At 44.5% G+C, this 27,936-nt stretch overlaps 2 protein-coding genes across 3 annotated transcripts; one reads left to right on the top strand and one right to left on the bottom strand.

Moving 5' to 3' along the window:
• Positions 1-3,644: 3,644 nt before the first annotated feature.
• KARS1 (lysyl-tRNA synthetase 1) lies at positions 3,645-18,944 on the bottom strand. 2 transcript variants are annotated; one of them, XM_082608089.1, is made up of 15 exons: positions 18,826-18,905; positions 17,131-17,310; positions 14,749-14,908; positions 13,655-13,820; positions 10,863-10,956; positions 10,335-10,521; positions 10,123-10,248; positions 8,385-8,504; positions 6,966-7,128; positions 6,685-6,858; positions 6,449-6,534; positions 6,043-6,128; positions 5,301-5,427; positions 4,499-4,642; positions 3,645-3,932 (listed from the first exon to the last, which is right to left on the bottom strand). In XM_082608089.1, the coding sequence occupies exons 2-15, from the start codon at positions 17,274-17,276 to the stop codon at positions 3,834-3,836; spliced, it is 1,878 nt and encodes a 625-aa protein (XP_082464215.1). In that variant the 5' UTR covers positions 17,277-17,310; positions 18,826-18,905; the 3' UTR covers positions 3,645-3,833. The 2 variants fall into 2 exon arrangements, with proteins under 2 accessions (XP_082464215.1, XP_082464216.1); XM_082608090.1 differs by lacking the exon at positions 17,131-17,310 and having other exon boundaries at positions 18,826-18,944.
• Positions 18,945-19,031: 87 nt separating this feature from the next.
• Positions 19,032-26,757, top strand: TERF2IP (TERF2 interacting protein). Its single transcript, XM_082608095.1, has 3 exons — positions 19,032-19,802; positions 24,081-24,205; positions 25,517-26,757. Exons 1-3 carry the CDS (start codon positions 19,127-19,129, stop codon positions 25,910-25,912), a joined length of 1,197 nt encoding a protein of 398 aa, XP_082464221.1. The 5' UTR covers positions 19,032-19,126; the 3' UTR covers positions 25,913-26,757.
• The last annotated feature ends 1,179 nt before the right edge of the window (positions 26,758-27,936 follow it).

Here is a 27,936-nt window from a genome sequence, read left to right as displayed (position 1 = left end):
TAAACCTTCAGATTGTCAGGTATAGGTAGTATAGCTGTCTTGGATAGTTCAGGAGCCTGTACCATTCAGCAGCTGTATACCTCAATTACTAAAGATGAGAGAATTCACTTTTCTTACTACCCCTCAAAAGCTAGAGAAGAAGTGCAACTTACTTGACCCCCATCTTTCTCTCTAGATCAGAGGAAAAGGGCCACAGGCCTCCTCCAAGTGTCAGGACCCTGATCCTCGTTCCTCTCTCCAACATGTTTAGTTTTTTTTTTTTTTTTCGGTACACGGGCCTCTCACTGTTGTGGCCTCTCCCGTTGTGGAGCACAGGCTCCAGACGCGCAAGCTCAGCGGCCATGGCTCACGGGCCCAGCCGCTCCGCAGCATGTGGGATCTTCCCGGACCGGGGCACGAACCCGTGTCCCCTGCATCGGCAGGTGGACTCTCAACAACTGCGCCACCAGGGAAGCCCTTTGTTTTGTTTTTTGTTTTTGGCCGTGCAGCATGTGGGATCTTAGTTCCCTGACCAGGGATAGAACCTGTGCCCCTTGCATTGGAAGTGCGGGGTCTTAACCACTGGACTGCTAGGGAAGTCCCTCCAGCATTTTTAATCTGCGACTGACTCCTTGTCTTTAAAGACTCCTGGTGGGGGAATCACCTTCCAGGGTTATCTCAGGGATTAGTACCACCATTTGTCTAGTTGCATAAACTGAAAAGTGAATCACCTTGTCATTTCCCTTCCCTTCACCCCCATAATATAATCCAATATATAATCCATTACCAAGTCCTGTTGAGCTTTCTGTCTCTTGAGTCCATCCAATTCTGTCCATTTTCATGGCAACACCCTAGTCCGAACTGCTGTTGTCTCCCTCTTGCACTGCTTGTTAACCTTGGACTTTAACCTCTTTCTGCCCACCTCCAATCCTTTTTCACAGAGCAGCCAGACTGATGTTTTCAAAATGCAGATATTATGTCACTTCCCTGCTTAAATGCTTCAGTGGTTTCCCAGCACTTTAAAAATGCAGACAAAGTCCCATAGTAGGGCTCCCAGCCCTCTATGACCAGCACCCTCCTGCCTCATCTGTTGGCATATTTCTTTGGGTTTTTATATCTAGTGGTATTGGTCTTCTCCTTGTTCTTTCCTCGTCAGGGCCTTTGCACTTGTTGCCACACTATGGAAAGCCCTTCCTTCCCTTCTTTGACTAGTTAGTGCTCTATCTTCCCTCAGATCTCCCTGATGTCCTCAGGGAAGCCTTCCTTAACTAGGTCTGTTAGAGTTTCTCAATACCCCATGGATGTCTCCTTCAAAGCATTTTCCAGAGTTGCCATTTTTTGGTTTTTGGGGGATGACTTATTAAATATCTATTTTCTTAAAGGATTTTAAAAAAGATTTAATTTTATTTATTTTTGGCTGCGTTGGGTCTACATTGCTGCGTGTGGGCTTTCTCTAGTTGTGGCGAGCGGGGGCTACTCTTCGTTGTGGTGCACGGGCTTCTCATTGCGGTGGCTTCTCTTGTGGAGCACGGGCTCTAGGCACGTGGGCTCAGTTGTTGTGGCACACGGGCTCTAGAGCGCAGGCTTAACTGTAGTACATGGGCTTAGTTGCTCTGTGGCATGTGGCATCTTCCCAGACCAGGGATCAAACCCATGCCCCCTGCATTGGCAGGAGGATTCTTAACCACTGCACCACGAGGGAAGTCCCTTTCCAGCTTTCATTCTGTCATTTTTCCTGCTAAACAGCACAGACAAGACGTCTACTGCTGCTTCAGTTCCGCTATCCCCAAGCTCTTTGAGGCCAGACAGCTGGTATCTGCCCCCAGCCTACTACTAAACAGCTCTCGAAAGATCACTTGTGACCTCATTAATCCTTGTTGCCTTTTCCAATGGTCCACATTGACGGTACAGTGGTGCCTGAGGTCAAGTCCCTTATCCTGATGAGTTGACTTTTCATTTTAATTAACACCACCTTGCTGAAGGATGTGCCATATGATGTGCTTCTTCTGAAATACCACCTGGTCATCTAACCAGCACTGCCAAGTGCTCCTGGAGCCTATGTTCAACACAAGCAAGGAGTGAGGTTCTCAGCACTCCCTGTAGTTCCCAGTTAGGTAATTCTGCATGCTTAGATTTTACCAACCGCAAAGTAAAAACCTGCTCTGTGAAAGTAGACTGGCAACTCCCAAGCCGAGACGCTTGCAGAGGTTTTGCTGAAGTGCAAAAGACAAGTCCTTTGTTGTCTCATTGGAGAAAAGTTTCCCCCAGCTGCCTCCCTGTGTCATGGGCTCTTTTAACAGCAGGTCCCCAGCCATACCCTTGTCACATTCTTAGCTCAACTGAACTGTGCTGTAAATGAGAATACACCAGACTCACTATTCAGCATCCTATTCACTTTTCCCACCCAATGTCTAACAAGCATGTTAAATTTCATTATGTTCAAAACCAAACACTCAACCTTCCTTCTCAAACCTGCACTTCAAGTTTTTTCCATCTCAAGTCAATGACAACTCTACTTTCCAGTTGGTCAGGCTCCAAACCTTGAAATTATCTTTGATTCCTCTTCTTACAACCCACATTGACAGCAGATTCTGCTGACCTCAGGAACACAGGCAAAGTCCAATGGCTCAACCATCACCATCACTTTATACCACCCACGGCTAAGCCATCATCTCTCCTCAGCCCACTGCTGCAGGGCAGCTGTCTCCCTTTCACTCTTGCTTTCCACATGCTAACTAGAACAATCTTTTAAAAACACTGCTCAAGGGAACTTCCCTGGTGGTCCAGAGGCTAAGACTCCGTGCTTCCAATGCAGAGGGCATGGGCTCGATCCCTGGTTGGGGAACTAAGATCCCACATGCCATACGTGGTGTGGCCAACAAACAAACAAAACACTGCTCAAAATCCTCCAATGGCTTCACACCTCTCATAATAAAATACATACTCCTTTGCATGGCTTACAGATGGCTGCATGATCTGGCCCCTTACTGATCTTTACTTTCTCCTCTCCGGCCAAACCAGACCCCTTTGCTATTCCTCAAAAATGCAGCCCTGTATTCTGAATCACCCATTTTCCACTCAGATCTCTGTTTCCAGATCTCTACTTAAATGTCACCTAGGTCTTCCCTGACCACATATGCAATGTAGCACTGCCTCCATCACTTCTATCTAAAATAGCACCTCTGGGGACTTCCCTGGAGGTCCAGTGGTTAAGACTTCGCCTTCCAATGCAGGGGGTGGTTGGATCCCTGGTCGGGGAGCTAAGATCCCACATGACTCGCGGCCAAAAAACCAAAACATAAAGCAGAAGCAGTATTGTTAACAAATTCAATAAAGACTTTAAAATAAAATAGCACCTCTGTCCCCTTTCCCTGCTTCATGTTTCTTCTTAGCATGCATCACTACCACAAATATGGATTTACTTGTTTGTTTGTTTAGTTGCCCCCCAAACTCCTGCCCCTAAAGCAAGAGTATAAGTTCCACAAAAGCAGGAACTTGGCTTCTGTTCACTGCTGTGTCCCCAATCCCTTGGAACAATGGCTGGCACAGAGCAGACATTAATATAAATTTGTTGAATGAATAAAGTGGTATAATCCTAAACATTCATTATGTCAGCTGAGAAATAAGATGACATTCCAAAAGTAAAAAGAGTGATGAGACAGGAGTAGAGACAAATGGTTTATTTGGTAACAAGGAGTGAAAAGGAATTCTTAATTCCTCTTCTCTCTTCTGATGGTGGACATGAAATGTGATAGTCAAACAGACAGCAACACACACAGGAATTCCCTCGCAGTCCTTGATCTTCTGCACAAACGCAGAGATGCCCAAGTCACACGACCTGCTGTTATAGTTTTCTAGACAGAAGTGCCGGCTGCTGTGCTTTCCAGTCCATCAGTGGTGGCTACATTCTCCTTCTTGTCTTCGGGTTTCATGGCAGGAAACAGAAGCACTTCCTACAGGATAGAGAATGCATTCTGAAGCTAAGACACACTTTTTCCTGGCTATCCACCTACTCCTTTCTCCCCTCATTACTGTTATCACCAAAACCTGGAGATCTGTGTGTTTTTTTTTTTTTTTTTCCTGGTTCTTTTATTTCAATTCAGTCCCTCTCAGTTACAGAGGATGGAAAAGAAGAAATGCACAGCACTGCCTAGGGTACAATGTCAAAAGAAGGAATAAACAGAGAGGTTCTCTTCAAATATGATTTCCTCAACTATAAACATGGGATAGCAACAGTTTCTACACATCATAAGCTGACTTAAGTTAAATGAGATAATGCATGTAGATGGCTTAGCATGTTCCTTGGATCCTTAAGAAATGTGAACAATTAGTATTTCTTCTGCATCAGGTTGAAAAACCCCCCAATTCTGTAAGGTCAGATGCTCTGCCCCTCCTCTTGTGAAGTCACCTGTAACTTCTCTGCCTGCCCCTCCTCCTAGCCCAAAGCCCTCTCTTTATGCTCCAGGCCCACCACACCCCGCTTCCAAGACAGTGGTGCTCCTTCAGGGTCTCCTCGTACCTTGATGTTATTGGAGTCTGTGAGAAACATGGTGACGCGGTCGATGCCCATGCCCCAGCCACCTGTGGGGGGCAGTCCGTATTCCAGGGCAGTGCAGAAGGTTTCATCTATGAACATGGCCTCATCATCGCCAGCAGCTTTGGCCTGGAAGAGGAGAACCACACAGCGACGTTGTTCTAGGCTGTGCTCTCTCGGCGTCTGAGTGAGCACGTGAAAACGTCCAGAGGCGTTATCATTCCAGGGATGCTCTGGACACCCAGCACTTGCTGGGAATTGGTTTCCCGGTAACTCCAGGATGGAGCCATTTCTTTCAAAGACCTGGAGGTCAGGACTGATGAAGGCTACCTCAGAACACAGGCAAATTTCTCTGCGAAATGAAAATACTTCTACTGCCTGGGGCTCTTCGAGTCCAGTGAAACGCATTTTCTTTCAGAGACTCTGATGATTCCCAACAGTCTTTCTCCCACTTCCTGAACCACCCATCAGTGGCAGTGCTAGTACAGGCAGCCTGTGGCTGCTTTGGCTTCTCATCCTCACGCCACCTCAATAAATGTACCATCTAAGAAAAATTATGTTGTCAAGTGTCACACTCCTCAAACAGATATTCATGCCTAAGCTCCATTTATATAGAAATCCTAGGCCCCAAACTAGTCAAGTTCTCCATCTTGAAATGTGACCTCCTCCAGTGAAGCCTGTGGCTTTCATCCTTCATTCTGCTGAAGTCACCAGAAGTTGCAGACAAGACACAGACCAGGGTTAAGGCTGATATCTTCTGGTGAGTGGGCACACATTCCTTCCTTACCTTGGCCTGTTCTTCAAAAAGCTGCCGCTGTCGCATAGGGTCATTCAGCTCAGTGTAGGCATTGCATATTTCCTTTTTCATGACAAATAGCTCAAAGCGTTCAGTCAGACCCTCTTTAGAGCGGTGCCTGGGGACAGGAGACCAAAGGGGAGGGTGAATACGCAGGTTCAGCAAGAACATCTGGTACAAACAAGAATTCCTGAAATCTAGTTGACTCAAAATTGTTACTGATTGTGACCCAAAGCCTGCATGCATTCTTGGCACCAAATCATTTGGTACATTAGTGAGGAGGGTGAGAGACAAAGAAGCTTTAATTATCTTCACAACAGGCGTGTGTGACAGACTGATACACTGAACCACACCCCCTGTATTCATGCCCTTCTGTAGTCCCTGCCACACCGACTCTGGGCTGCCCATATGACTTGCTCTGGTCAATGGGACATCAGCAGAGGCTTGGTATGTGTTTGCACATCAGGATTTATTCTTTTGGAATGCTTCCACTTGGAACCCTGGCTACACTGCCAGAGAGGCCCCAGAGGATGAGATCCCATGTGGAGGAGATGCAAGGTGCCCTGGCAGAGTTCCCAGTTGAAAAAAGCCACTTGAGTTACCCTAGCCAACACCACGTAGAGCAGAAAGACTACCCAATGAACCCACAAACTCTTGAGAATAAACTGTTTTATGCCACTAAGTTCTGAGGTTATGCAGCAACAGGTAACTGCAACACCGTGCTTTATCTTACCATTTGGCCAGAGGACTCATTATCTGCGGGTGATCACAGATGAATGTAGGATTGATGCACGTCACTTCCAGGAACTCCCCAACAAGCTTAAGGAGAAAGCAGAGTTAGAGAGCCCTTCTAAATGGCATTTTGATCGTCTCCGTCTTGGTGGTAGAGGCCTCGGACCCTAACCCTATACCTGATGCTACAGGGGTTTATCCTAAGCTTCTCAATGGTTAGTAATAAGGTAGCGAACATAACTATTTGGCACAGAGCTTAGTACAGCAGGAATTCAAAACTTGTTCTCTCATTACAGCTTTCCTGTGAAGCTGCAGAAGTTCCTTCTCTACAGTGGAGTTCACCTTCATAGGGGGTGAGGGCGTTACCACTGGATGAGGGCATGTACCAGAAGTGCACGGCCTTTCACCTTATCAAGGAGCCTGGCTGTGGTCCGAGGTGGAGGGCATTCAACGGCTTTTGCCACACAGATATCATCTAGAATTTTGCGAGTTTCTGCAATACAAACATACAAGTTAGGACAGAAGACATCACACTACCCCATTAAGAGGTATATAAAGAGAATAACATGGGAAATTCTAGCCCTGACCTATTCAGAGCTGAACAGGAAGGAGGGCCCTACAATGAAGGAGTGCATCACTTTACCTTCTGTTTCGAAGAGGTTAGTTTCTGGCAGTTTCATGCCCAGGGCTTTCTCAAGCTCTTCTACCATGCTGATTTTCCGGAAGGGTGGGGTGAAGTCAATCTCACAGGCTTGGCCCTCTGGGCCATCTGGATGATAGGTGACCTTGTAACTGCCTGTAATGTGTTTCACCATCCCTGGGAAAGATATGTGTCATTTAAAGAGGACCAACAGGAAGTCCAACTGAAAGTGGCACACCAGCCCTTCAGACACGTGTGAAAGACAAAGGGACAGGAGGGGTCACCTGAAATCATCTTCTCTGTGATTTCCATGAGATCATGATAGTCTGCATAGGCCATGTAGAATTCACAGGTGGTGAACTCAGGATTGTGAGTCAAATCAATCCCTTCATTCCGGAACTGCCGTCCGATTTCATAAACCCGGTCGATGCCACCAACCACCAGCATCTAATAACAACACACGGCCGTGGTCATGGCAGCTAATCTTGTCTTACTGGCTAGGGAAAGCGTCTGTCTACAAAAGCTGTAACTTGGATTTCACAGCTCAAGGCAGGCTTTCAGGTCTCTACCCAAATGCTGAGTGCCCTACTCTCTTTAGGCCTTTGTGGATAGTCATCATTCTGGCTGTCCAGGATCACTAACTCTCTTCCTTTGTCTGGGGTGCCCCCCATCTTGTGAGCGTGAGCCTCCCAAAGAAAGAAGCCTCTTTTGGGGTTAGGATGTAGGCATGTGACCTAAGTTCCCCAACCTGTGAGACTTCAACATGCAAAGAAGATGCAGGTATTGCACAGAATCCCTTCTGGTGAAGGGGGCCAGAGATATCTGGCTTATAGAGGTAGTAACTGCAGAAGTCCCAATGGCAATGACCTGTGCCTAGTGCCAAGCTTATGAGTTGTGGTAACTGTCCTGATTGGAAGATACTGGGTTCTTCATGGGAACAGCCCAGAGATATGATTCAGAATCATTTCTAGTTGTGTGGTCTCCAAGCCTGATTCTCTGATCTTCCTGGAAATTGTGAGCTTCCTTATATATTTGAATACATTTTTTTTTTTTTTTTTTTTGCGGTATGCAGGCCTCTCACTGTTGTGGCCTCTCCCGTTGCAGAGCACAGGCTCCGGACGCGCAGGCTCAGCGGCCGTGACTCACGGGCCCAGCCGCTCTGCGGCATGTGGGATCTTCCCGGACCGGGGCACGAACCCGTGTCCCCTGCATTGGCAGGCAGCCTCTCAACCACTGCGCCACCAGGGAAGCCCATCGAATACATTTTCTTTTTGCTTAAACACCATTAACAGGTTTTGTCGTTTGCAAGTAAGAATCTTAAATGACACAGTCTCGATATTTACTCTGGTGATTTGAGGATATTTCCAACTTTCAGACAGAGATTCAACTCATTCTTCTACAAAAGACTAAAATCAAATTTAATCCAAGGAGGATTATAAACTTAAAAGTATTATGAGATTATGGGAAACAAAGTATGTTAGGAGGATCTGTACGCCTAGGAAAGATACCCCCTTTGCCCTATAATGCTCTACTGATCCTATAGATAAATTCCAGAAATGTAACACTCAGAAGCCTGACAATTTAGAATACTCTCCTGGCTGTTCTACCCTCAATGTTCCTCTTATTTCTGACTGTACCTGTCTAGCCAATATTTTTCAGCCTTCTACTTCTCTAAGGACACAGGGCATCTTCTTATTGGCTACCTTATGGTAGAGTTCTGGAGCAATCCTCATATATAAATTCATGTCCAGCTCGTTGTGGTAGGTGATAAAAGGCTTGGCCACAGCTCCCCCTGGGATGATGTTCATCATGGGAGTTTCAATCTAAAAGAGAGGAAAAGCATTTAGTTCACAGACAGAGGTCCTCAAACTACAGTTCTTGGGAATGGCTCATGCTTTGAATGTGATAGGCTAAGCCTACTATATCCCAAGTAAAAGTTAAGTTCAGTAATAATGTGTAGGTGCTTGACAAAAGTAGAGGTAGCTTGATTTTCTAGAATAGTGTCTCTATTAATACCAAACACCATTAACACAGTACCATAAACTTTCACAAGCTGTTAGTGGGACTCTAAATGGGTAACGCCTTTCTTGAGTTCAGTTTGCAGTATTTATTAAAAATTGTAACTGCTTATACCCTTTGACTTATTCTACTTCTAGAAATCCATCCTACAGAAACACCTGTCCATGTGTACAAAGATGTTCACTAAAACATTACTGAAGAAAATCAGAAACTTAAACTATCAATAGGGGAAATAATTATAAAGCATCAAAAAGGAATACACATACACACATATATATATGGACATGCAAAGGGCCCCAGAATATATTTTGTGTGTGTGTGTGGGAGGTCCATTATAATACATACGATGTGACTTCATTTATGTTTAAAGCAAAAAATAAAACCCTTCTAAAACACTTACACATGTACCCCACCTGCAACATGCACAGGAATGGAGGTATTATAAATATGCAGAGTAAATGGCAAGGAAGGATACATATTCAAGTTTTTTTTTTAAATTTATTTATTTATTTATCTGGTTGTGCTGGGTCTTAGCTGCAGCACGCAGGCTCCTTAGTTGAGGCTCAAGAGTTCCTTAGTTGTGGCATGCAAACTCTTAGTTGCGGCACGCATGTGGGACCTAGTTCCCTGACCAGGGATTGAACCTTGGCCCCCTGCATCAGGAGCGCAGTCTTAACCACTGTGCCACCTCAAATTCAAGTTTGGAGAGGGACATTAGCTGGGAAAAAAATGAAAGGGGACTTTCAGTTTTGTTTCTATTTATTTCTTTATTGTTTGAATTTGTTGTATGGTAACAGGTACTCAGCTTTCTCATAAAATTAGAAAATATGAAAAAAAAATTTTTTTTTTGCTCTACAAATTTTCCTAAATATTTTTTAGTTTAAATAAGTTGCATAAAAATCAAGAAAAAGGGGCCTCCCTGGTGGCGCAGTGGTTGAGAGTCCGCCTGCCGATGCAGGGGATACGGGTTCGTGCCCCGGTCTGGGAGGATCCCATATGCCGCGGAGCGGCTGGGCCCGTGAGCCACGGCCGCTGGGCCTGCGCGTCCGGAGCCTGTGCTCCGCAACGGGAGAGGCCACAACAGTGAGAGGCCTGCATACCGCAAAAAGAAAAAAAAAAAAATCAAGAAAAATATTATTTAATGCTACAAAAAAGCAAAATGAGTTGATAACACATTGAACATGGCATTGTTAGCACGTGGATGGCCCTCTACTTTGTCCATTATCTTAGAAGTCCTGTCCTACCTTCCTAATCAGGGCACTAAATAAACAAGGCGGAACAAAGACACTGGCAAGAAAGGGGACTTTTCACTGAGCATGAAGGATACTGACACAGGATGTGCCTGTGGAGAAGGGAAGGGAAGAAGAGTAAGAGGCAAGCCCAGAATGCAGCTCATCATGTCAGGTAAGAACCTTCCATCACCTCTAGGAATCCCAACTCATCCAAGAAATGTCTTATGTATGTGATGATCTTAGAGCGGATGATAAACTTCTGCCTCACAAAGTCATTCAGGATCAAGTCCAAGTATCTCTGACGAAACCGTGTTTCCTAAATGAAAAGTAACAGATAGAAATCACTGATGTGTTTGATTCAATGGTATGATAAACCAGAGCCAGGAGGCCACGAGAAATTACCTTGTCTTTGAGGCCAAAGTGAAGATGAGGTAACATATGCAAGCAAGGAGAGAGCAGTGTGATTTCATAGGGAATGATGCTCAGCTCGCCCTTCTTGGTTTTCCCAGGATTGCCCTGAACTCCAATTATGTCTCCCCGGCGCAGTTTGTTGTTAATACGAATAAATTCTTCTTCAGATTTATAATTCCTGAATAAATGGAAAACATAATTCAGTATACAATATCCCAAATTAAAACTGACCACTGGTTTACTGTGGAACCCTCACTAAAGTGTTAATGTGTACCCAAGAAGAATCTCAGATTCAAAGTCAACTGTTAAAAAGTATTATCTTTTATTTTTAACTGCTCCACAACCCAAGATCAGTCTTTATTCTCCAGGTGACCAGATGGCCCTTTTATTTTCCCAACCATATACCACTCCCTTTAACTTTAATTTCCTATGGGAAAAGAAGACTATATGGGCCTTTGTCCCCAGTCATGTTGCTCTGAGCCAACCTAGAAAGGCCTGTAACTGGATATTTCTATGTACCTGGAATTGGCCATGACTTGCAACTTGACCCCCTCTCCTCGAAGGTCATAGAAGATGAGCTTTCCCCCAGAAGCTCTTTTGGCATGGATCCTACCTAGAGAACAGCAAAAATAATGACAGAAGCAGAAGCTATTTCATGATATCAGTGCCAAAAAAGCTCCCTCTGTAGTTTTTACATCCAGGCAGAATATAAACTAGAACAATTTGATTTTAGCCTGAGGCCTAAGCCCTGCCATTTTCTTCATGACAAAGTTGGCTCCCCATTTAAACCAGTTAAAAGATGTGCAGGAAGATCTGGCTTTTAAAGGTGTTCATGGATTCCTGGAATGTTGGTGGCAGCATAGTTGTGGGATCTTCCTAAATCCTCATATAAAAATAGAAAGCACAAGGACTTCCCTGGTGGTCCAGTGGTTAAGACTCTGTGCTCCCAATGAAGGGGGCCTGGGTTTGATCCCTGGTCAGGGAACTAGATCCTTCATGCCACAACTAAGACCTGGTGCAACCAAATAAATAAATAGTTAAAAAAAAAAAAAAAGAAAGCACAACTAGACAGGCAAGGCCAAAAAGCCATGGACAAAATTTACAACAAAATTATGTGGGAAGATATTCCCAAGAATCCCCAAATACAAGCAATGGGGAAAACCACTAAGGGCCCCAAGACCTCTATATGGGAAGAAGCAATGGAGTCTCTGGCAGGTCTGAGAACTGGAAGTCTTCCAAAAAGCCATAGGTATTCACTGGAAAATGTGGCAGGGCTAAGTGGAGGGTAGCAGCGGGCACTCGGAGGATAGCAGCTTACTGCCATACAAGTGAATATAGTGGGCTGCATTAAGAAGGTCTAGGGGATGAAGCCCTTTAGAGTAGCCCCCAAGAACTCTCTAAATTTAACAGCAAGGGATCTCTCCAAGGACAAGGCCCCACAAAATTGAACAAGACCAAGAAAACAGAGACAAAGGAAAGAGAAGGTCCAACAAAAGTGAGAAAGAAGAAGAGCCTGAAAATCCCAGAAAGCAAGGTGCTGTATTTCTGAATGCTCCACAAAAACAACAGAAGAGGGAGCTCAGTGAAGTTGGAAAGGCTATCTGAACCAAGCTTCCTTTTAACATTGAAGAAAATTAATCTCACATGAAAATAAACAACATAAAAGCAGTGAGGTCAAATACCAAAGTTATTAAATTAAAAAAAAGAGAATAAGGGGCTTCCCTGGTGGCGCAGTGGTCGAGAGTCTGCCTGCCGATGCAGGGGACATGGGTTCGTGCCCCGGTCTGGGAAGATCCCACATGCCGCGGAGCGGCTGGGCCCATGAGTCATGGCCATTGAGCCTGCGCTCTGCAACGGGAGAGGCCACAACAGTGAGAGGCCCGTGTACTGCAGGAAAAAAAAAAAAAAAAAAAAGAGTCCCAAACATAAAGCTAAGCAAGAAACAGAATACAAAAAAATTATATTCAAGAAAAATTTCCAAAAAAAAAAAAGACTTGAGAATACATATTTAAAGGGCACAGGGCTTCTATGGTGGCTCAGTGGTTAAGAATCCGCCTGCCGGGCTTCCCTGGTGGCGCAGTGGTTGAGAATCTGCCTGCCGATGCAGGGGACACGGGTTTGTGCCCCGGTCCAGGAGGATCCCACATGCCGCGGAGTGGCTGGGCCCGTGAGCCATGGCCGCTAGGCCTGCGCGTCTGGAGCCTGTGCTCCGCGACGGGAGAGGCCACAACAGTGAGAGGCCCGTGTACCGCAAAAAAACCCACAAAAAAACCCAAAAACAAACAAACAAACAAAAAAGAATCTGCCTGCCAATGCAGGGGACACGGGTTTGAGCCCTGGTCCAGGAAGATCCCATATGCCGTGGAGCAACTAAGCCTGTGCGCCACAACTACTGAGCCTGTGCTCTAGAGCCCGCAAGCCACAACTACTGAGTCCTCGTGCCACAACTACTGAAGCTCATGTGCCTAGAGCCCGCGCTGTGTAACAAGAGAAGCCACCGCAATGAGAAGACCGTGCACCGCAATGAAGAGTAGCCCCCGCTCGCCACAACTAGAGAAAGCCTGCACGCAGCAACGAAGACCCCACAAATAAATAAATAAAATGAATAAATTTATTAAAAAAAATAATAAAGGGCACACTGTGTACCTGAGAATACTGACCCAGAATAACTAACATCAAGACATATTTTAGTGAAAACACTGGATTTTAAAGAAAAAGAAATTTGGGGGGCATTTAAGTATTGGCAGGGGTTCTCTCTGGGTGGTGGGATTATGGGTAATCAAACTTTTCTTTCTTTGCCTTTCTGAATGTTTCAACATTCTAAATTTTCTACAACAAATAGTTTTATGTATTTTTTGGGGGGGAAGGTATAAACGAAAGACAGGATTCAATTATCTTTTAAATTAAGGAGAAGATCCCACACAAGACAGTAAACTCCAAAATAACAGTGCTCTAGAAAAACAGCCTAGTGTAAAGTAGTCTAGGAACACAGATTGCAATTTTTAGGAGCTCAGGGCCATGGCTCCCACTGATGAAGGGAAGTCCTCATAAAGGACTGTGAATGAGTAGCAGCATCAGGCCAGGAGTCCCCCACAAAGAATGCCCCTTCCTCTGTAGCATCACCACTGGAACGTGACCTCATGCCTCAGGGCTGCTCTCCTTTCTGTGAACAGACATACTGGTACCATCTCTAGTAATGTAGCCTCAGACTTAAGCTTTTTGAGAGCGAGACCACCCCAGACCTTCCTGTGCGCAACTGGAGAGGCCTGCCTGCTGTGGGAGCTCAGCAAACTGCCAGGGAATCTTCCTACCTGCCACCTTTAAGGTGATGTCAGTCAGGTGCTCCCCAGGCTGCAGGTGACTGTATTCTTGGATAAAGTGAGTGAGCGAGATGTCGACGTGGAACTTGTGTGGGTATGGGTCTTCCCCATTGACCTTCAGCTGGTGGACTGCTTGGCTTCGGATTTTGAAGTATTGCTGTTAAAAACAAAAAACAAAAGAGCTTTTGAGAAGTTGAACATTGTCAGTCCAGAGGCTTGTCTAATGGAGTTCTGTATTCTGCCTCAGAGGGGCCCCAATACAGTGAGGTTTCTTTAACCAACCCCCCTGCATCCTTGAAGTCACAGGCTTGGAATACGGAGTGAGATGTGCACTTAAATATGCAGGGTGGCCAGATCCACAGCTGGGAATAAAGGCCAGAATTCCAAAATACAAGATTCAACAAAAAGAAAAATCACATCTCTGCCTAAAATAATGTTTAATTGGTACAGATGGCCCTGGTTACCACTTTTGTAGACACATCTGCATGGTGAGTCACTCATCTTCCTACTTTCCTGCCCCTGGCCACACACCAGACTTTTTCCCCAAGGCAGGCCCATGGGCCTGGAGGGTGTGTAAAAGGAATAGTCTATACCAGGGGTCAGCAAACTTATTCTGATGCAATTACTCAACTCTATTGTAGTGTGAAAGCAGCCTTAGACATATGTAAACAAATGGGCATGGCTGTGTTTCGACACAATTTTATTTATAAAACCAGGGAGGAGGGATTTGGGGTAGTGGTGGCTTTGGCCTGTGGGCCATAGTTTGCCAATCTCTGGGCTAAAGTAAACCCCAGCCCACCTTTAGGGAGACATTTTCTCTGGGGCTTCTATAAGGCCCAGCTGGCTCCAAGGAAGATCAGTCACTTCGAAGTACTGGATTCTCCCAAATATCTGTAAGTATTCGACAAGAAAAATGTGCAGGGCCTGTGCCTTTAACCAGATGGGGTGGTGGGCCCACCCTCATCCATCCCTGTGCCTGTTTCAGTCCCTATTTATCTCCTTAATCACTGGTCCCAAGGAATTTGCCACAATCCGCATTAGAAGCTTCCCTAGGCCCAGCCAGGGCAGCGGTCCCGAGGACTCACGTTTGGGTCCAAGCTCTCCTCCTCTGCACCCACACCGTTATCAGCAGCGTGGCTGGCGGCAGCAGCAGCGGCCTGGCTTAGTTGTTTCTCACTGAGCTCCTTCTGCTTGGCCTCCTTCTCTGCTATTTTCTTCTCAGCTTTCAGGCGTCTCTTTAGCTCACTGTCAGGAAGATGAAAATGTTCAACGTGACAGGTGCCTGAAGAGTCCTCTATGTTCCGCCCCATAGCTACTTATCAAAACTATGAATAACCTGGGGAAACACTCATGCCCAGTTCTACATGCCCACTGTTAGTCTCTCAGTCACTGAACTCTATATGTGAAACAGACAAGGGAAAAAAAGAAACTTAGAATAAAGATGTGAAAGATCTTTCTCAGTCTCTTTTTTCCAGTCTGAGGTCCTTGGCATTAGACCCCAACTAAAATCAAGATAGACAAGGACAAAGAAAACCCTACATATTAATTTATATTTAGAATAGGAAAACAGGTTTTCCAGAAAATCAGCAAGATAGGCTTTTCTCAAGCTAATTAGGCTTGGGAGCTCCTTGAGGCCAGGGACTGAATCTTAGTTGTTTGGATTCCTCTGCAGAATATGAAGTTCCTAGAGCATCAGATCTGATGTGTGATAAGGCGACATCTCTAGCTTTGTCTGTCATCTCTCTCCCCTCCCGAAAGGAGTGGGTTAGTCTGGGGTGGGGTGAGGAAGAGGGGGCTCTTCAGAGTTCAGGGAGACACTCCACTGACAATCTCTCCCCCAGCATTGATCAATGCATTGACAGTGGCCCTCAGCATTGGCCTCACTCTCCACAGTGCAGCCTGACTTTGACAACAAATTGGGTAGAATAGTGTACAAGGCAGCATAGCACAGGGGATAATATACGTCTTTGGAGCCAGACTGCCTGGGGCTAAATCCTGACATGCCTACCTACCAATTATGTGACTTTGGGAAAGTAACTTAATTTCTCCTGTAAAATAATAACAGACATCCTCCTCCCCCAATGTTGTGAGGATTGAGATAATGTACATAAAGAGATGACCCCACCCCTAGCATTTTAGTAACCATGCAAACGTGAACCATTCTAGGTATCCCTATCTTAACCCTTCACACTCTGCCTCAAGGACAGAAATTTTACAGATGTGGATAAATTTCTTGTCAAATCTCTCACTATTCAAACTCTTGATACTCGTCACCTGAGACTCAAAAACTAAAGCGATTGGTACAACTTGGTTTAAATAACTTGAAAACTTGCTATCTGAACCCAGAAACCAAACAGATTTGGGTAGAGAGGGATACCCTCATTATTCAAATAGACTTGATCATTCTTTTAAACCACCAATGTTAACTGAATATCCTGTCATAATGAACCATGGCAAATGATCCTTAGGCTTGCATACTGTTTGGCTTCAGGGTGCATTTATTATCTATGAGTTTAGAATAACTCAATTAAAAAAACTTAATTGGAGATTTGAAATGATTATCTTTTAAGTAAGAAAACTGACTCTGAGGGCCTCAAAGTAAGTGTCTCTGGATATAATCTGTTTTGTAGCAGTTGTGAAGTCACCCTTCTAGAACAGTGTGCTAGACTTATTGTGCTGTCATTCAGTCAGTGGGCATCAAAGCCTCTCTGGTTCTTCCTGGCATTAACATAATGAACTTGTTTTCCATTCAACTGGCTGTTGCTCTTTAAGTCAAATCAATAATAAGGATAATCCAAAAAGGTCCTAGGAGTAAGAACTGAGACTAGAAACCAAGTTAATCTCAGGAGCAAAGAAATTCCAGAAAGACAGGGAAGGGAAAATAACCTGCATTAGAAATTCTTTATTCATAAAGGGTTTTGTTCTCAGCACTGTTCTAGAATAAGACCTAAAAGTCATCTCAAGAATCTATGGGGCTTCCCTGGTGGCGCAGTGGTTAAGAGTCTGCCTGCTAATGCAGGGGACACAGGTTCGAGCCCTGCTCTGGGAGGATCCCACATGCCGCGGAGTGACTAGGCCCGTGAGCCACAACTACTGAGCCTGCGCGTCTGGAGCCTGTGCTCCGCAACAAGAGAGGCCACGATAGTGAGAGGCCTGCGCACCGCGATGAAGAGTGGCTCCGGCTTGCCACAACTAGAGAAAGCCCTCGCACAGAAACGAAGACCCAACACAGCAAAAATAAATTAATTAATTAATAAAACTCCTACCCCCCGCCCAAAAAAAAGAATCTATGGAGTGAGAATTTGAATTTATTAAAGAGAAACTGAGAAAGGACTATTGCTTTTGGTAGGTAGCAGCGTTGTTTCCTTAGCAAGTCCAAAGACTCAGCCAGAGGCTTAACAGATAAGAAACTAAGTAAGGGAAGGATTTTTGCTCCCAGAGCAATAAAGAAGGTAATGGGCACCAACCTTCTTTTATCAGAAAGTGGCTTGTCCTTGTGAATCGTTGTGAAAGGAGCAAGTTGACACAGGCGCAGCTCCCTCTGCCCCCACTGTGCCCAGGAGGTTTGGCGCAGGGACCCCCTAACAAGCCTTACAGCAGCTTGCGTCAACATGGCAGATTACCCTGGAACTAATGATTACCACCACCTAACAGGAAACACAGAGATGTGGTGTCAGATGGGACAGACAGTACACATACTCCCAGCCAGCACTCCTACTCTTATGGGTTGGGTGCGGGGAGAAGGCGAGGTTACACAACCTTTTAGTGTCCCATTTTACATAAGACCCTCTCAGCTGACATCAACCCTGTAACACTCACTGTGCTGCAAATTAAATGACAATGTTCTCAGTCCTGGCAATGGTAAGATGGTGCTTATTTGGGGTCAACAGCAAGACAGTCAATGGTTTATGGGTAGAAATGATCACAACAGTCTAAATAATGGGAGTGTTTCTGAAGTCCCTGACATGTAGTTTCTCTCTTGGTGATGAAATACCTGTCCACAAAGATGGCAATGGGAAGCATACAAAACGTCACCATAAACTGCAAACTCTAGAGGAAGCTAAAAACATGCCACACAAAATCACCTGAATCAAAGACAAGCCTTGTTTGGAGCTCCAGGAACAAGGAGGAAAGAAGAAATTCATAAAGAGTCTTAGACTACATTAAGTTTATACATTAACACTGGAAGGCAACAGAATGACAGAGATATCATGTTCTTTATTGCCTTAAAATAAATGTGGCCTTGAATGAATCACCTGGCAGGCAGCCTATCTGTTTTTAAACCTGGAGAAAATAACTGGCATACAATGGTGCTCACTAAAGATTCACACCAAGGAAGTTCCAAGAACAATTAAGAAACAGAACTAAAAAAGTGCACTAAAGCAGGCATTATATGCAATACACTAACTTCTCTCCGATGCCTCTGGAACGGTGCTATATTTATGTACCATCCTTAGGAGTACTGAGGAACTAGTCACTCAGATCATTACCTATGTTCTATGAAGAACTCCGGTTGAGAAGGAGTGCAGTATTAAGAGAATACAAGACACAGTGAAAGGGCAGCTAATCTAAACTTATTTATATTTACCTTCATACTCCAAGGATTTGGGGTGATTAACAAAGATATAGCCAGCAGTGCTAAGTGCAGTTTGGTGTACCCGGCTAAATAAGACAGTCCCTACTGCCAGACATACTCACAATGCTCTAACCCATATGGATAGGTGTACGACACAGTTTTAGAACTGATCCCTTTAATACAAAGGGTTCAGAATGGCCTTTGATAAATAAAGTTCGAACGTTGAAGGTGCTTCTGAAAAGCTAGGGTATTTAACGTTTCTCCATCTTCTTTACAGGGGTGTGGCACAGTAACGCACTTCTCGGAGAAAAGGGAAGGAGTAAATTTCGCTTTTCTCTGTCCCCGCCCAGTTCTCCGCATTCTTACTCCACGACTACGAGAAGGAGGAAGGACCCAACCAGCGGAGGGCCCCCGGGCATCCTGGGGGATGTAGTTTCGGGGCGCAGCGACTACGTCCCAGCATGTTCATACCCACGAGAACCGGCAGGAAGGCCCCAGGCACAGCCGCCTCGGCCGCAGCCTCGAGGCGCCTCCTAGTTCAGACTCTCCGACAGCAAAGGTTTTAATAACCTGCTGCGACACTTACTTTTTGCTCAGTTTCGGCTCGCAGTCGTCCACTTTAACTTCAAACCCCTGCACCTCAGCCATCTTCCCAGAGGGCCGGACCTAAAGAGGACGAGGGTCGCACGGCAATTTCCAGGTCACGCTCAGAAGCCCCGCCTCTTCCGGGGAAAGGGGCGGGCACTGCTCTGCGCAACTGCTGCGCAGGCGTAGTACGGGGTTGGGGGGGCGGCGGCAGCGGCGTCTGGAACGCTGTCTCAGGCTCTGGGGCCCGGTTCGCCTCGCGCTGCGAAGACGGCACCTTCTTCTGGTGCTCGGCTTGAGCTATGGCTGAGGCGATGGATTTGGGCAAAGACCCCAATGGGCCAACCCATTCCTCGACTCTGTTCGTGAGGGAGGATGGCAGCTCCATGTCCTTCTACGTGCGTCCCAGCCCGGCGAAGCGCCGGCTCTCGTCGCTCATCCTGCACGGCGGCGGCACCTTGTGTCGCGTGCAGGAGCCCGGGGCCGTGCTGCTGGCTCAGCCCGGGGAGGCGGCGGCCGGGGCCTCGGGCGACTTCATCTCCACGCAGTACATCCTGGACTGCGTGGAGCGCAACGAGAGGCTCGAGCTGGAGGCCTACCGGTTGGGCCCGGCTCCAGGGACCGACCAGGCCCCAGAGACGAAGCCCGGGGCTCAGGCTGGGGGCGCCGCCGCCGCGGAGCCCGAGCTGCAGCCGCACGCGAGGCGGATCGTCTTCACGGACGCGGACGACGTGGCCATCTTGACCTACGTGAAGGAACATGCCCGCTCGCCCACCTCCGTCACCGGCAACGCCTTGTGGAAAGCGATGGAGAAGAGCTCGCTCACCCAGCACTCGTGGCAGTCCATGAAGGACCGCTACCTCAAGCGCCTGCGGGGCCAGGAGCATAAGTACCTGTTGGGGGAGTCCCCAGTGAGCCCCTCCTCCCAGAAACTCAAGCGGAAAGCTGGGCAAGACCCCGAGGATGCTGATAGCGGGGGTGAGGCTTGCTGCGAACGCGCGAGCCCTCTGCTGTCCCCTGTGTGAGGCGGGGGCGGGGGCGTCGGCCTCTTTCCCCTTCTGTTGGGCGTCCATGTTGGCATCTTGGGGAACATCGTCCAGCCCCCTCCCCCCCCTTTGACATCCCGGTAAAACTGCGCCGTTTTCTAAGGTCTCTCTTAATTCACTTTTCCAATAACTGGGGTATTGGCATGGTCCGATATTCAAAAGGTGCAGAAGGAGTATGTGGAAAATTCTCCCCCCTTTCCTTTCCCACCAGCTACCTAGTTTTTTCCCCCCCAGAGACAACGGGGAACCAGCTTCTTGGGTATCTTTTAAGAGATTTCCCAGACTTGTTTTAAAAAATAGTTCTTCTGTGTTCAGGTACATTCAGCATAAGACGTTTTAAAGCCATGCTTGCCAGACCAGCTTATTTTAATTTCTTGGCTTAAATGACTGCATATTCACATAAGAAGGTTCTCAGTGGGAAGTCGCTTCCACGTTTCGCTCAGGTGAAGTGTATTTCTAACGCAGTTGAACAGAATATTGGGATTCAGAGCCGGTTAGGACACAGTGCATAGCTGTTGAGATGCTTCACTTCTGATAAAACGTATTGACAGCATAAACTGACAGACCCTTTTGTTTAAAGAATCATGCTGCTTCCCCATCTTCTCTTTCCTTATGTGGCTATTCCGCATAACATTTGAAATCTGGGGAGGCAAAATCTGTTAATCCTATTCAATATGCTTAGTAGGAATTTTGTTTTTGGTAAAAGTGACATTTGAGATTCATTCATTCAGCAGATACTTGAGTGCCAGACATTTATCCTGCTGGGATATAACAGTAAATAAAACTCCCTTCAGTCATGGAGTTTAAAATGCTAGCTGGGCAGCGGGAAGTGCTACAGAAAAAAATAAATCAGGGTAAGAGCCGGAGAGGAGGTTGTTTTCTACAGGGTGAGAAGGGAAGGTCACTATTGTAAGCTGATGCTTGAGCAGAGACCAGAGGAAATGAAAGAACTCAGCAGTTGGTTATCTGAGAAAGAGTGTTGCAGGCTTAGGGAGTATTAAGTACAAAGGCCCTGAGGTGGAGTATAGCTGGTGTGTTCTTGGAGCAACAGAGACCTGTGTGGCTGGGATGGAAGAAGCAAAAGGGAGAATTCTTGGAGAGACTGGGCTGTGTGTATGGGTGAAGGAGATCTTGTAGGGCCCTGATTTTAAATCAGTGGTGTGGAGGTGGCTGGTCGACCAATTGGAACTTGGGACAAAATTAAGCTGGATTCACCCTACTCAGTGTTTTGATATTCAGGCATTTAAATGTAAAAATTAAAATCATAAAATGACCAGGAGAAAATGTGGATGAGTATCCTTTTTTGTTTTTTGTGGGGTTTTTTTTTTGGCCGCGGCTTGCAGGGTTCCCCGACCAGGGGTCAAACCCAGGACCATGGCAATGAAAGCACAGAGTCTTAACCACTGGACTGCCAGGGAATTCCCGAGTATCCTTTTTATTTTTAAATTTTGTTTATTTTTAATTATTTTATTTTATTATTTATTTTTGACTGCGTTGGGTCTTTGTTGCTGCACGCGGGCTTTCTCTAGTTGCGGAGAGCGGGGGCTACTCTTCACTGCCGTGCGCGGGCTTCTCATTGCTGCGGCATGTGGGATGTTCCCCGACCAGGGCTTGAACCCGTGTCCGCTGCATTGGCAGGCGGATTCTTAGACACTGCGCCAGTAGGGAAGTCCCTGAGTATCCCTTTTAATAGTTACATGTTGATAGTTCTGAAACCAGGAAGACTAAGAAAAAACTTGATATATTTGATTACTTAAAATTTAAAGCTTCTCATGATAAAGAAAGTCAGAGGGCAGACTGGAAAAATATTTCCAATACGTTGCAACAGAGTGAGTTTCCTTAATGTCCAAAGAGCTTGCAGGAGTTAGTAAGTAAAAGAAAAACTAGTAGAAAAATGAGCAAAGGAAATGGAACAGGAAGTTTCCAGAAAAGGAAATAGATAAATGGCAAATAAACAAATGCAGAAATATTGTTACTGAAACAAATAAATTAGACCTTGAGGGGACTTCCTTGGCTGTCCAGTGGTTAAGACTCCGTGCTTCCACTGCAGGGGGCACGGTTCGATTCCTGGTCAGGGAACTAAGATTCCCCACCCCACCCCCCCACCCCCATGCCATAAGGCGCAGCCTCACAAACAAAAAATTACACCCTGAGCAGAGGACCAGTACAAGCCATGCTTGGACTTCTGCCCATGGAAACTGAAATAAGTGTGTGTTTTATAGAAAAGTAGATCAGAGCAAGGCAATGTCATATTTTATCTGTTAGGTTGGCAATAACTAACAAAATGGGTAATACCCAGAGTTAACGAGGTATATGAAAACAAGTACACTCCTACATTATTAATAGAAGGACATTGGTACAATTTCTTTGGAAGGAATTTTGACACCATCTGACAACATTTAAAATACATGTTCCCTTAAACATGGTAATATTGCCTCTAGGAATTTATCCTACAGATACACTCCAAGTGTAAAAGAGTACATAGTGTGAAAAGCGAGTCTCACTGCTCCATACCCCTTCTCCCGCTTCCTCTCCCAGAGGCAACCACTGTTGTCCCGTTTGTGTCCTTTTTGCTCATAGTAACACTAGACAGAAGTTTGTTCTGCAGTTTGCTTTCTTTTTTTAACTTAATCTTGAAGCTTTTGTGTGTCTGCGCATTGTTTGCTTCATTCCTTTCTTGTTCATTGCATTGTGTTTCATTATGTGAGCCATAATTTGTTTACACTTTTTATTATGGAAAATTTCAAACATTTACAGAAGTAGAAAGAGAATAGTATAATGCACGTACCCATCACCCAACTTCACCTGATTATAGTTTGTGGCCAGTTTTTTCATCTACACCTTTCATCCTGACTTCTGGGATTATTTTGAAGCCAGTGCCAGGCATTATCCCATTTTATCTGTTTCAGTATGTATCTCTAAAATATAAGGCTTCTTTTAAAAATTTTATGTAAAATAAAATTGACTTATTTTGGTGTACAGTTATGTATTAAATTTTTTTTTATTGTGGTAGAACATACATTAGATAAAATATACCATTTTAGCTGTTTTTAAGTGTTCAGTTCAGTAGCACTAAGTATGTTCACATTGTGATGCAGTCATCACCACCATCCATCTCTAGAACATTTTCGTCTTCCAAAACTGAAATTTGTACCCATTAAACACCAACCCATGTTGCAACATGTGTGAGAATTTTGTTCCTAGTGTTTCCACGTCTTGGATATTGTGAATAATGCTGCTGTGGTATGGGTTACTAATACCTGTTTGAGACCCTGCTTTTTTTTTTTGGGGGGTGTATTCTCAAAAAGTGGAATTGCTGGATCATATGGTAATTATATGTTTAATATTTTAAGAAACTGCCATACAGTTTTCCAGTTAGGTGTTTTAACACATGTACAGATGGTGATGTAACCACCAAAATCAGAATACAGAACAATTCCATCACAAAAAAACTCTCTCGTGTTGCCCCTTAGTAGTCAGTCTTTGTTAAGTGGAAAATAGCAGAGTTAAGTCCTCAGAGAACAAAGAGTAAAAGGGAAATAGAAGGATGTTTAGCTTTAGGAGGCTGTCCTTTCTGTAGATGGTATGTGGTGGATTGTGGTAGACCCCCCAGATCTGTCTTCCCCTGGGAGAACTGCCTTACCCAAGGTTCTGTCATTCTAGGCTAGCATCCAATGACTAATCTATGTGGGGTTATAATAACATCTTGGCTCCCTTGCCCCAACTTGGTCAACTCTGTAGGGCCTTCCTAGCTCCAGACTTCTACATGGTTTCAGTTGCTGCCTTGTTGGAACTCTTCACAGCTCAGCTTCTTTCTGCCCAGTGAACACTCCCTAATCAACACCTTACGTGTTAATCTCCATCTCAGAACCTACTTCCCAGAGAACCCAATTTATGGCACAGTTTTGTTAATTCGCAAGATCTATAAATACAAAGCGAAAAATGAATTAAGCTTGAAGAGTATTTTTACTTTACGTATCAGAACCTAGGAAAATTATCACCATTTTTATGGTACAACTTTTCAGAAGCAAGAGTAGAAATTATTGAACATGCATGTCATGTTTTTCTTACCCTTCTGATCAAAAACAGATATTTTCTAATAGGAAAAAAGTGAAGGCTCACTTCTGGCCCAGAGCTCACAGAGCATTTACTATATTTTTGCTTTCTGTAAAAAAGGCTAATTCTAATCTGGTGCTGTTCTGTTTAATAGAACCACAGAATAAGAGAACTCCAGACTTGCCTGAAGAAGAATTTGAAAAGGAAGAGATCAAGGAGAATGAAGAAGCAGTCAAAAAGATGCTTGTAGAAGCCACCCGGGAGTTTGAGGAGATTGTGGTATGTTAACTAGATTTAACTCATGTTTTTTTCCTACGTCCATTCTCCTCCTTTGAAATTGGTCTTCCCATCTGTTCTTTTTATACACCTGAGGCCCAGAAAGGTAGGAGAGAAGTTCAAGATGGAGGAGGAAAATGGAAGGTGAGACTGATCAACGTTCTGGGCATGTACTTTTAGTTTTTGGTAGGATGATTTAAGGAGGGGAGGGAGAAAGATGGGGGAGAATTATTTTTAAGCAGTATAAAGCATCTTACTTTGAGTACTTTCATCTGTAAGTTTTTCTAAGTTAAGATTGCGGATTTTTAAAAATGTTTTTATTCTTCTCAGGTAAAAGTAATTTTTTAAAGAGGTTCATTTTTTATCAAGCAATTTTAGCTCTTTGTATACTTAGAGCTTTTTGAGAATTTTTTAGCTCTTCCATATTCAGTTAAGTTCTAAAACTTTGTTGGAATCCCATATTTAATCATAGTTATAGAGAAAGGCAACCATAAAATAATGAGTAATAAAAAAATCCAAATTATATGTGCGTATCTTCTCTAAGAAAAAGGATCTTATTAACTTTTCTTACTAACACTAAGAAAAATGGTTATGCGTCAGTCTAAAACAGGAAAATAATTTGAAGTTCATTTAATTTAAAGTTGGTTCATTTTCTGTAAACTTTCAGATACTCTCAACATCTCTCAAACATGGCCTACATAGGTCTCCTCTCACATAACACGCTTTGTAACGTGCCTAAATGTAGTGTAGTGTGGAGAGCCTAATATATTCATACAGCAATGTTTTTTGAGTACTTACCATGTGAAGGCATTGGTAGGCACTGGGGATGTAGTGGTGAGCAAAACATAACATTTCCTGCCCTATGGAGCTTACAATCTGAGAGTGAAGTCAAATTTTTAACAAATAATCTAGTGCATACATGTGTATACATATATGTGTATGCACATAACATTTATTTTTTACATTAAGTGTAGCTTCTAATGTTCTGTTGGAATACCATATACATACACGTACGTACATATGTACACATGCACACACACACACACATATATATATACCCCCCATCCACACTCACACTTCTCCTTACCCTATCATATACATACATATATATATATACACATACATACACGTATGCACACATTCAACATGAGTAAATGTAAGAAGGAACATAGCACATAAGAGGAACTGAAGGAAGTCCAGTGTGATTGGGGTGAAAAGGGCAAGGAAGTGGTAGCTGGGAGAGACCAGATATTTTAAGAGTAAGTATTCATGACTTGGTAATTAGGAACTGGTCATATTCATCACTTTCTCTAGGTGGATGAGAGCCCTGATTTTGAAATACATATAACAATGTGTGATGATGATCCACCCACACCTGAGGAAGACTCAGAAACACAGCCTGATGAGGAAGAAGAAGAAGAAAAAGTTTCCGCACCAGAGGTGGGAGCTGCCATTAAGATCATCCGGCAGTTAATGGAAAAGTTTAACTTGGATCTGTCAACAGTTACACAGGCCTTCCTAAAAAATAGTGGTGAGCTGGAGGCTACTTCCTCCTTTTTAGAGTCTGGTCAGAGGGCTGATGGGTATCCCATTTGGTCCCGACAGGATGACTTAGATTTGCAAAAAGATGATGAGGGTACCCGAGATGCACTGGTCAAAAAATTTGGTGCTCAGAATGTAGCTCGGAGGATTGAATTCCGAAAGAAATAATTGGCAAGATAATGAAAAAAAAGGTTTGGCAGATAAGGCATTAAAAAAATTTTTTTGTGACTATTGAACTTCAGAGATTTTTACATTGGAACTGACACTCATCTTTTGACCAATGCTGTTGTTGCTCTGTGAGTCCTAGATTTTGTAGCCAAGCAAAGTTGGAGGATGAAAATAAAAGAAATTGGATATATTTAGAGCTGTTCCTGGCAGTAACAATGTGTTTGTAAAAGGAAAATCAAAAACAGAGAGGTTGGTTTACATAGTAATAACAGCTTTCTGGAATGGAATCCCTGCTGTATTGGTGAGAGGAGCTAGTGACAAAGTCAAAGGCGGAAAATTAGATGGGTCTTTTCAGAAAGCATAAATAAAGAGCCTCCTATCCTTTGGCAGAAGCTTCTCTAGATTATGATAGATTCCACATCAAGAATGGTAGATTCCAAATAAAGAATCTAGGAATGTGGAAAGATTTAATTACAAGGCCTTTGAACATGGACTGTCCCAAACCCTTGCATCCCCCAGTGAACTCTTGATTTCTGGGCTGCTTTGAAAACCCCATATTCCTTTTGCCAACTTATATTTGGGGAGCCTGTTTGTTGGCTGTTCTTTTCTTCAAGTCTGTGTCAGTTAAGTCTCTAGCATGTGTTTCTTTACCTACCATCCAGTTTTGTTTAAAACACAAACAAAAATTTAGAGAGTCTTGGGAAAAGTCTTACTTGGTTACTAGTAATGTGTTTTTATTTATTGAGGATAGTTTTGTGCTAAGAATAGTGTTAGATTTAAAAATTAGAGGATTAATTCCTCTTTGTTGTGTTGATTTCATTATTGAAAATAAATAGAACTTTGTATTTGAGTCTCCACAAAGTGTTTTCTTTGATTGTATTCACAAAACCTTTTAGGTATAAAAACCATAAAGGAACTAACATTTTTGGCTCTTAGTAATTAGAACCAATAAAGAGTTCCATTTAAGACTAATGGGTTATTAGAAAGAAACTGTTTCTTCTGGGTGGAGCAAAGAGAAGATTTGTGTCAGGGACTGTGAAAGATGGCATAACAAGGTGAACCGCTGAGAGTCAAAAGGGAAGTGAAGCCAATAAGGAGCCATCCGGTGTGTAACAGAAGGTGTCAGTGCCTGTCCCAAATGCCTGAGCACTCACCATTCCAGCACTTGCCACCAACAGGAGTCCTACTGCACGTACCTTCCTGAGGCTTTCTCTCTGCTTGAAGTGCTGTGGAGTTAATGCCCCTGAGAGCAGCTTTCAGCTAATGGTGAATAGGAATCAGAGGATACATACCTAGCTTCCTTGCTCACCAGAGAAATGACAACTGAATATTTGAGTTACCCCTTGAGTGAAGCAATGGTTTCCATACCATCCGAGGCCGCCAGTAGAAGAAAGCATAGTTGCCCCCAGTGGTATGAATGCACCTGCATAGACCTCCTCTTATTTTTTTTTTTTTTTTTTTTTTTTTTTTTTTCTTTTTGCGGTATGCGGGCCTCTCACTGTTGTGGCCTCTCCCGTTGCGGAGCACAGGCTCCGGACGCACAGGCCCAGCGGCCATGGCCCACGGGCCCAGCTGCTCCGCGGCATATGGGATCCTCCCAGACCGGGGCACGAACCCGTATCCCCTGCATCGGCAGGCGGACTCTCAACCACTGCGCCACCAGGGAGGCCCGACCTCCTCTTATTTTACATACCCACTTCCCTACTAGTGCATCCTGGAATCATCAGTTAAATTCACAGTTTTCCCTTAGAGTCTGCTTCTGGGAGAACCCAGCCTAAAGCAAAGCGTTTAACCTTTTCCTCCTCCTTAGAATGTTGGAAGGATACAACACACACCCAGCAGTAAACGTAGCTCACTACAGTAGTGATTCTTTTTTTTTGGCTGTGTTGCACGGCATGTGGGATCTTAGTTCCTTGAGCAGGGATCGAACCCGCTCCCCCTGCAGTGGAAGCATGGAGTCTTAACCTTTGGACCACCAGGGAAGTCCCTACAGTAGTGATTCTTAAATGGGGCTTGGGAGGGGT

This window comes from Mesoplodon mirus (genome assembly GCF_964341445.2).
Source record: "Mesoplodon mirus genome assembly, chromosome: 19".
NCBI lineage: Eukaryota > Metazoa > Chordata > Mammalia > Artiodactyla > Ziphiidae > Mesoplodon > Mesoplodon mirus.
Note: the sequence above shows the minus strand (reverse complement) of the source record. Positions and strands in the feature narration are given on the sequence as shown.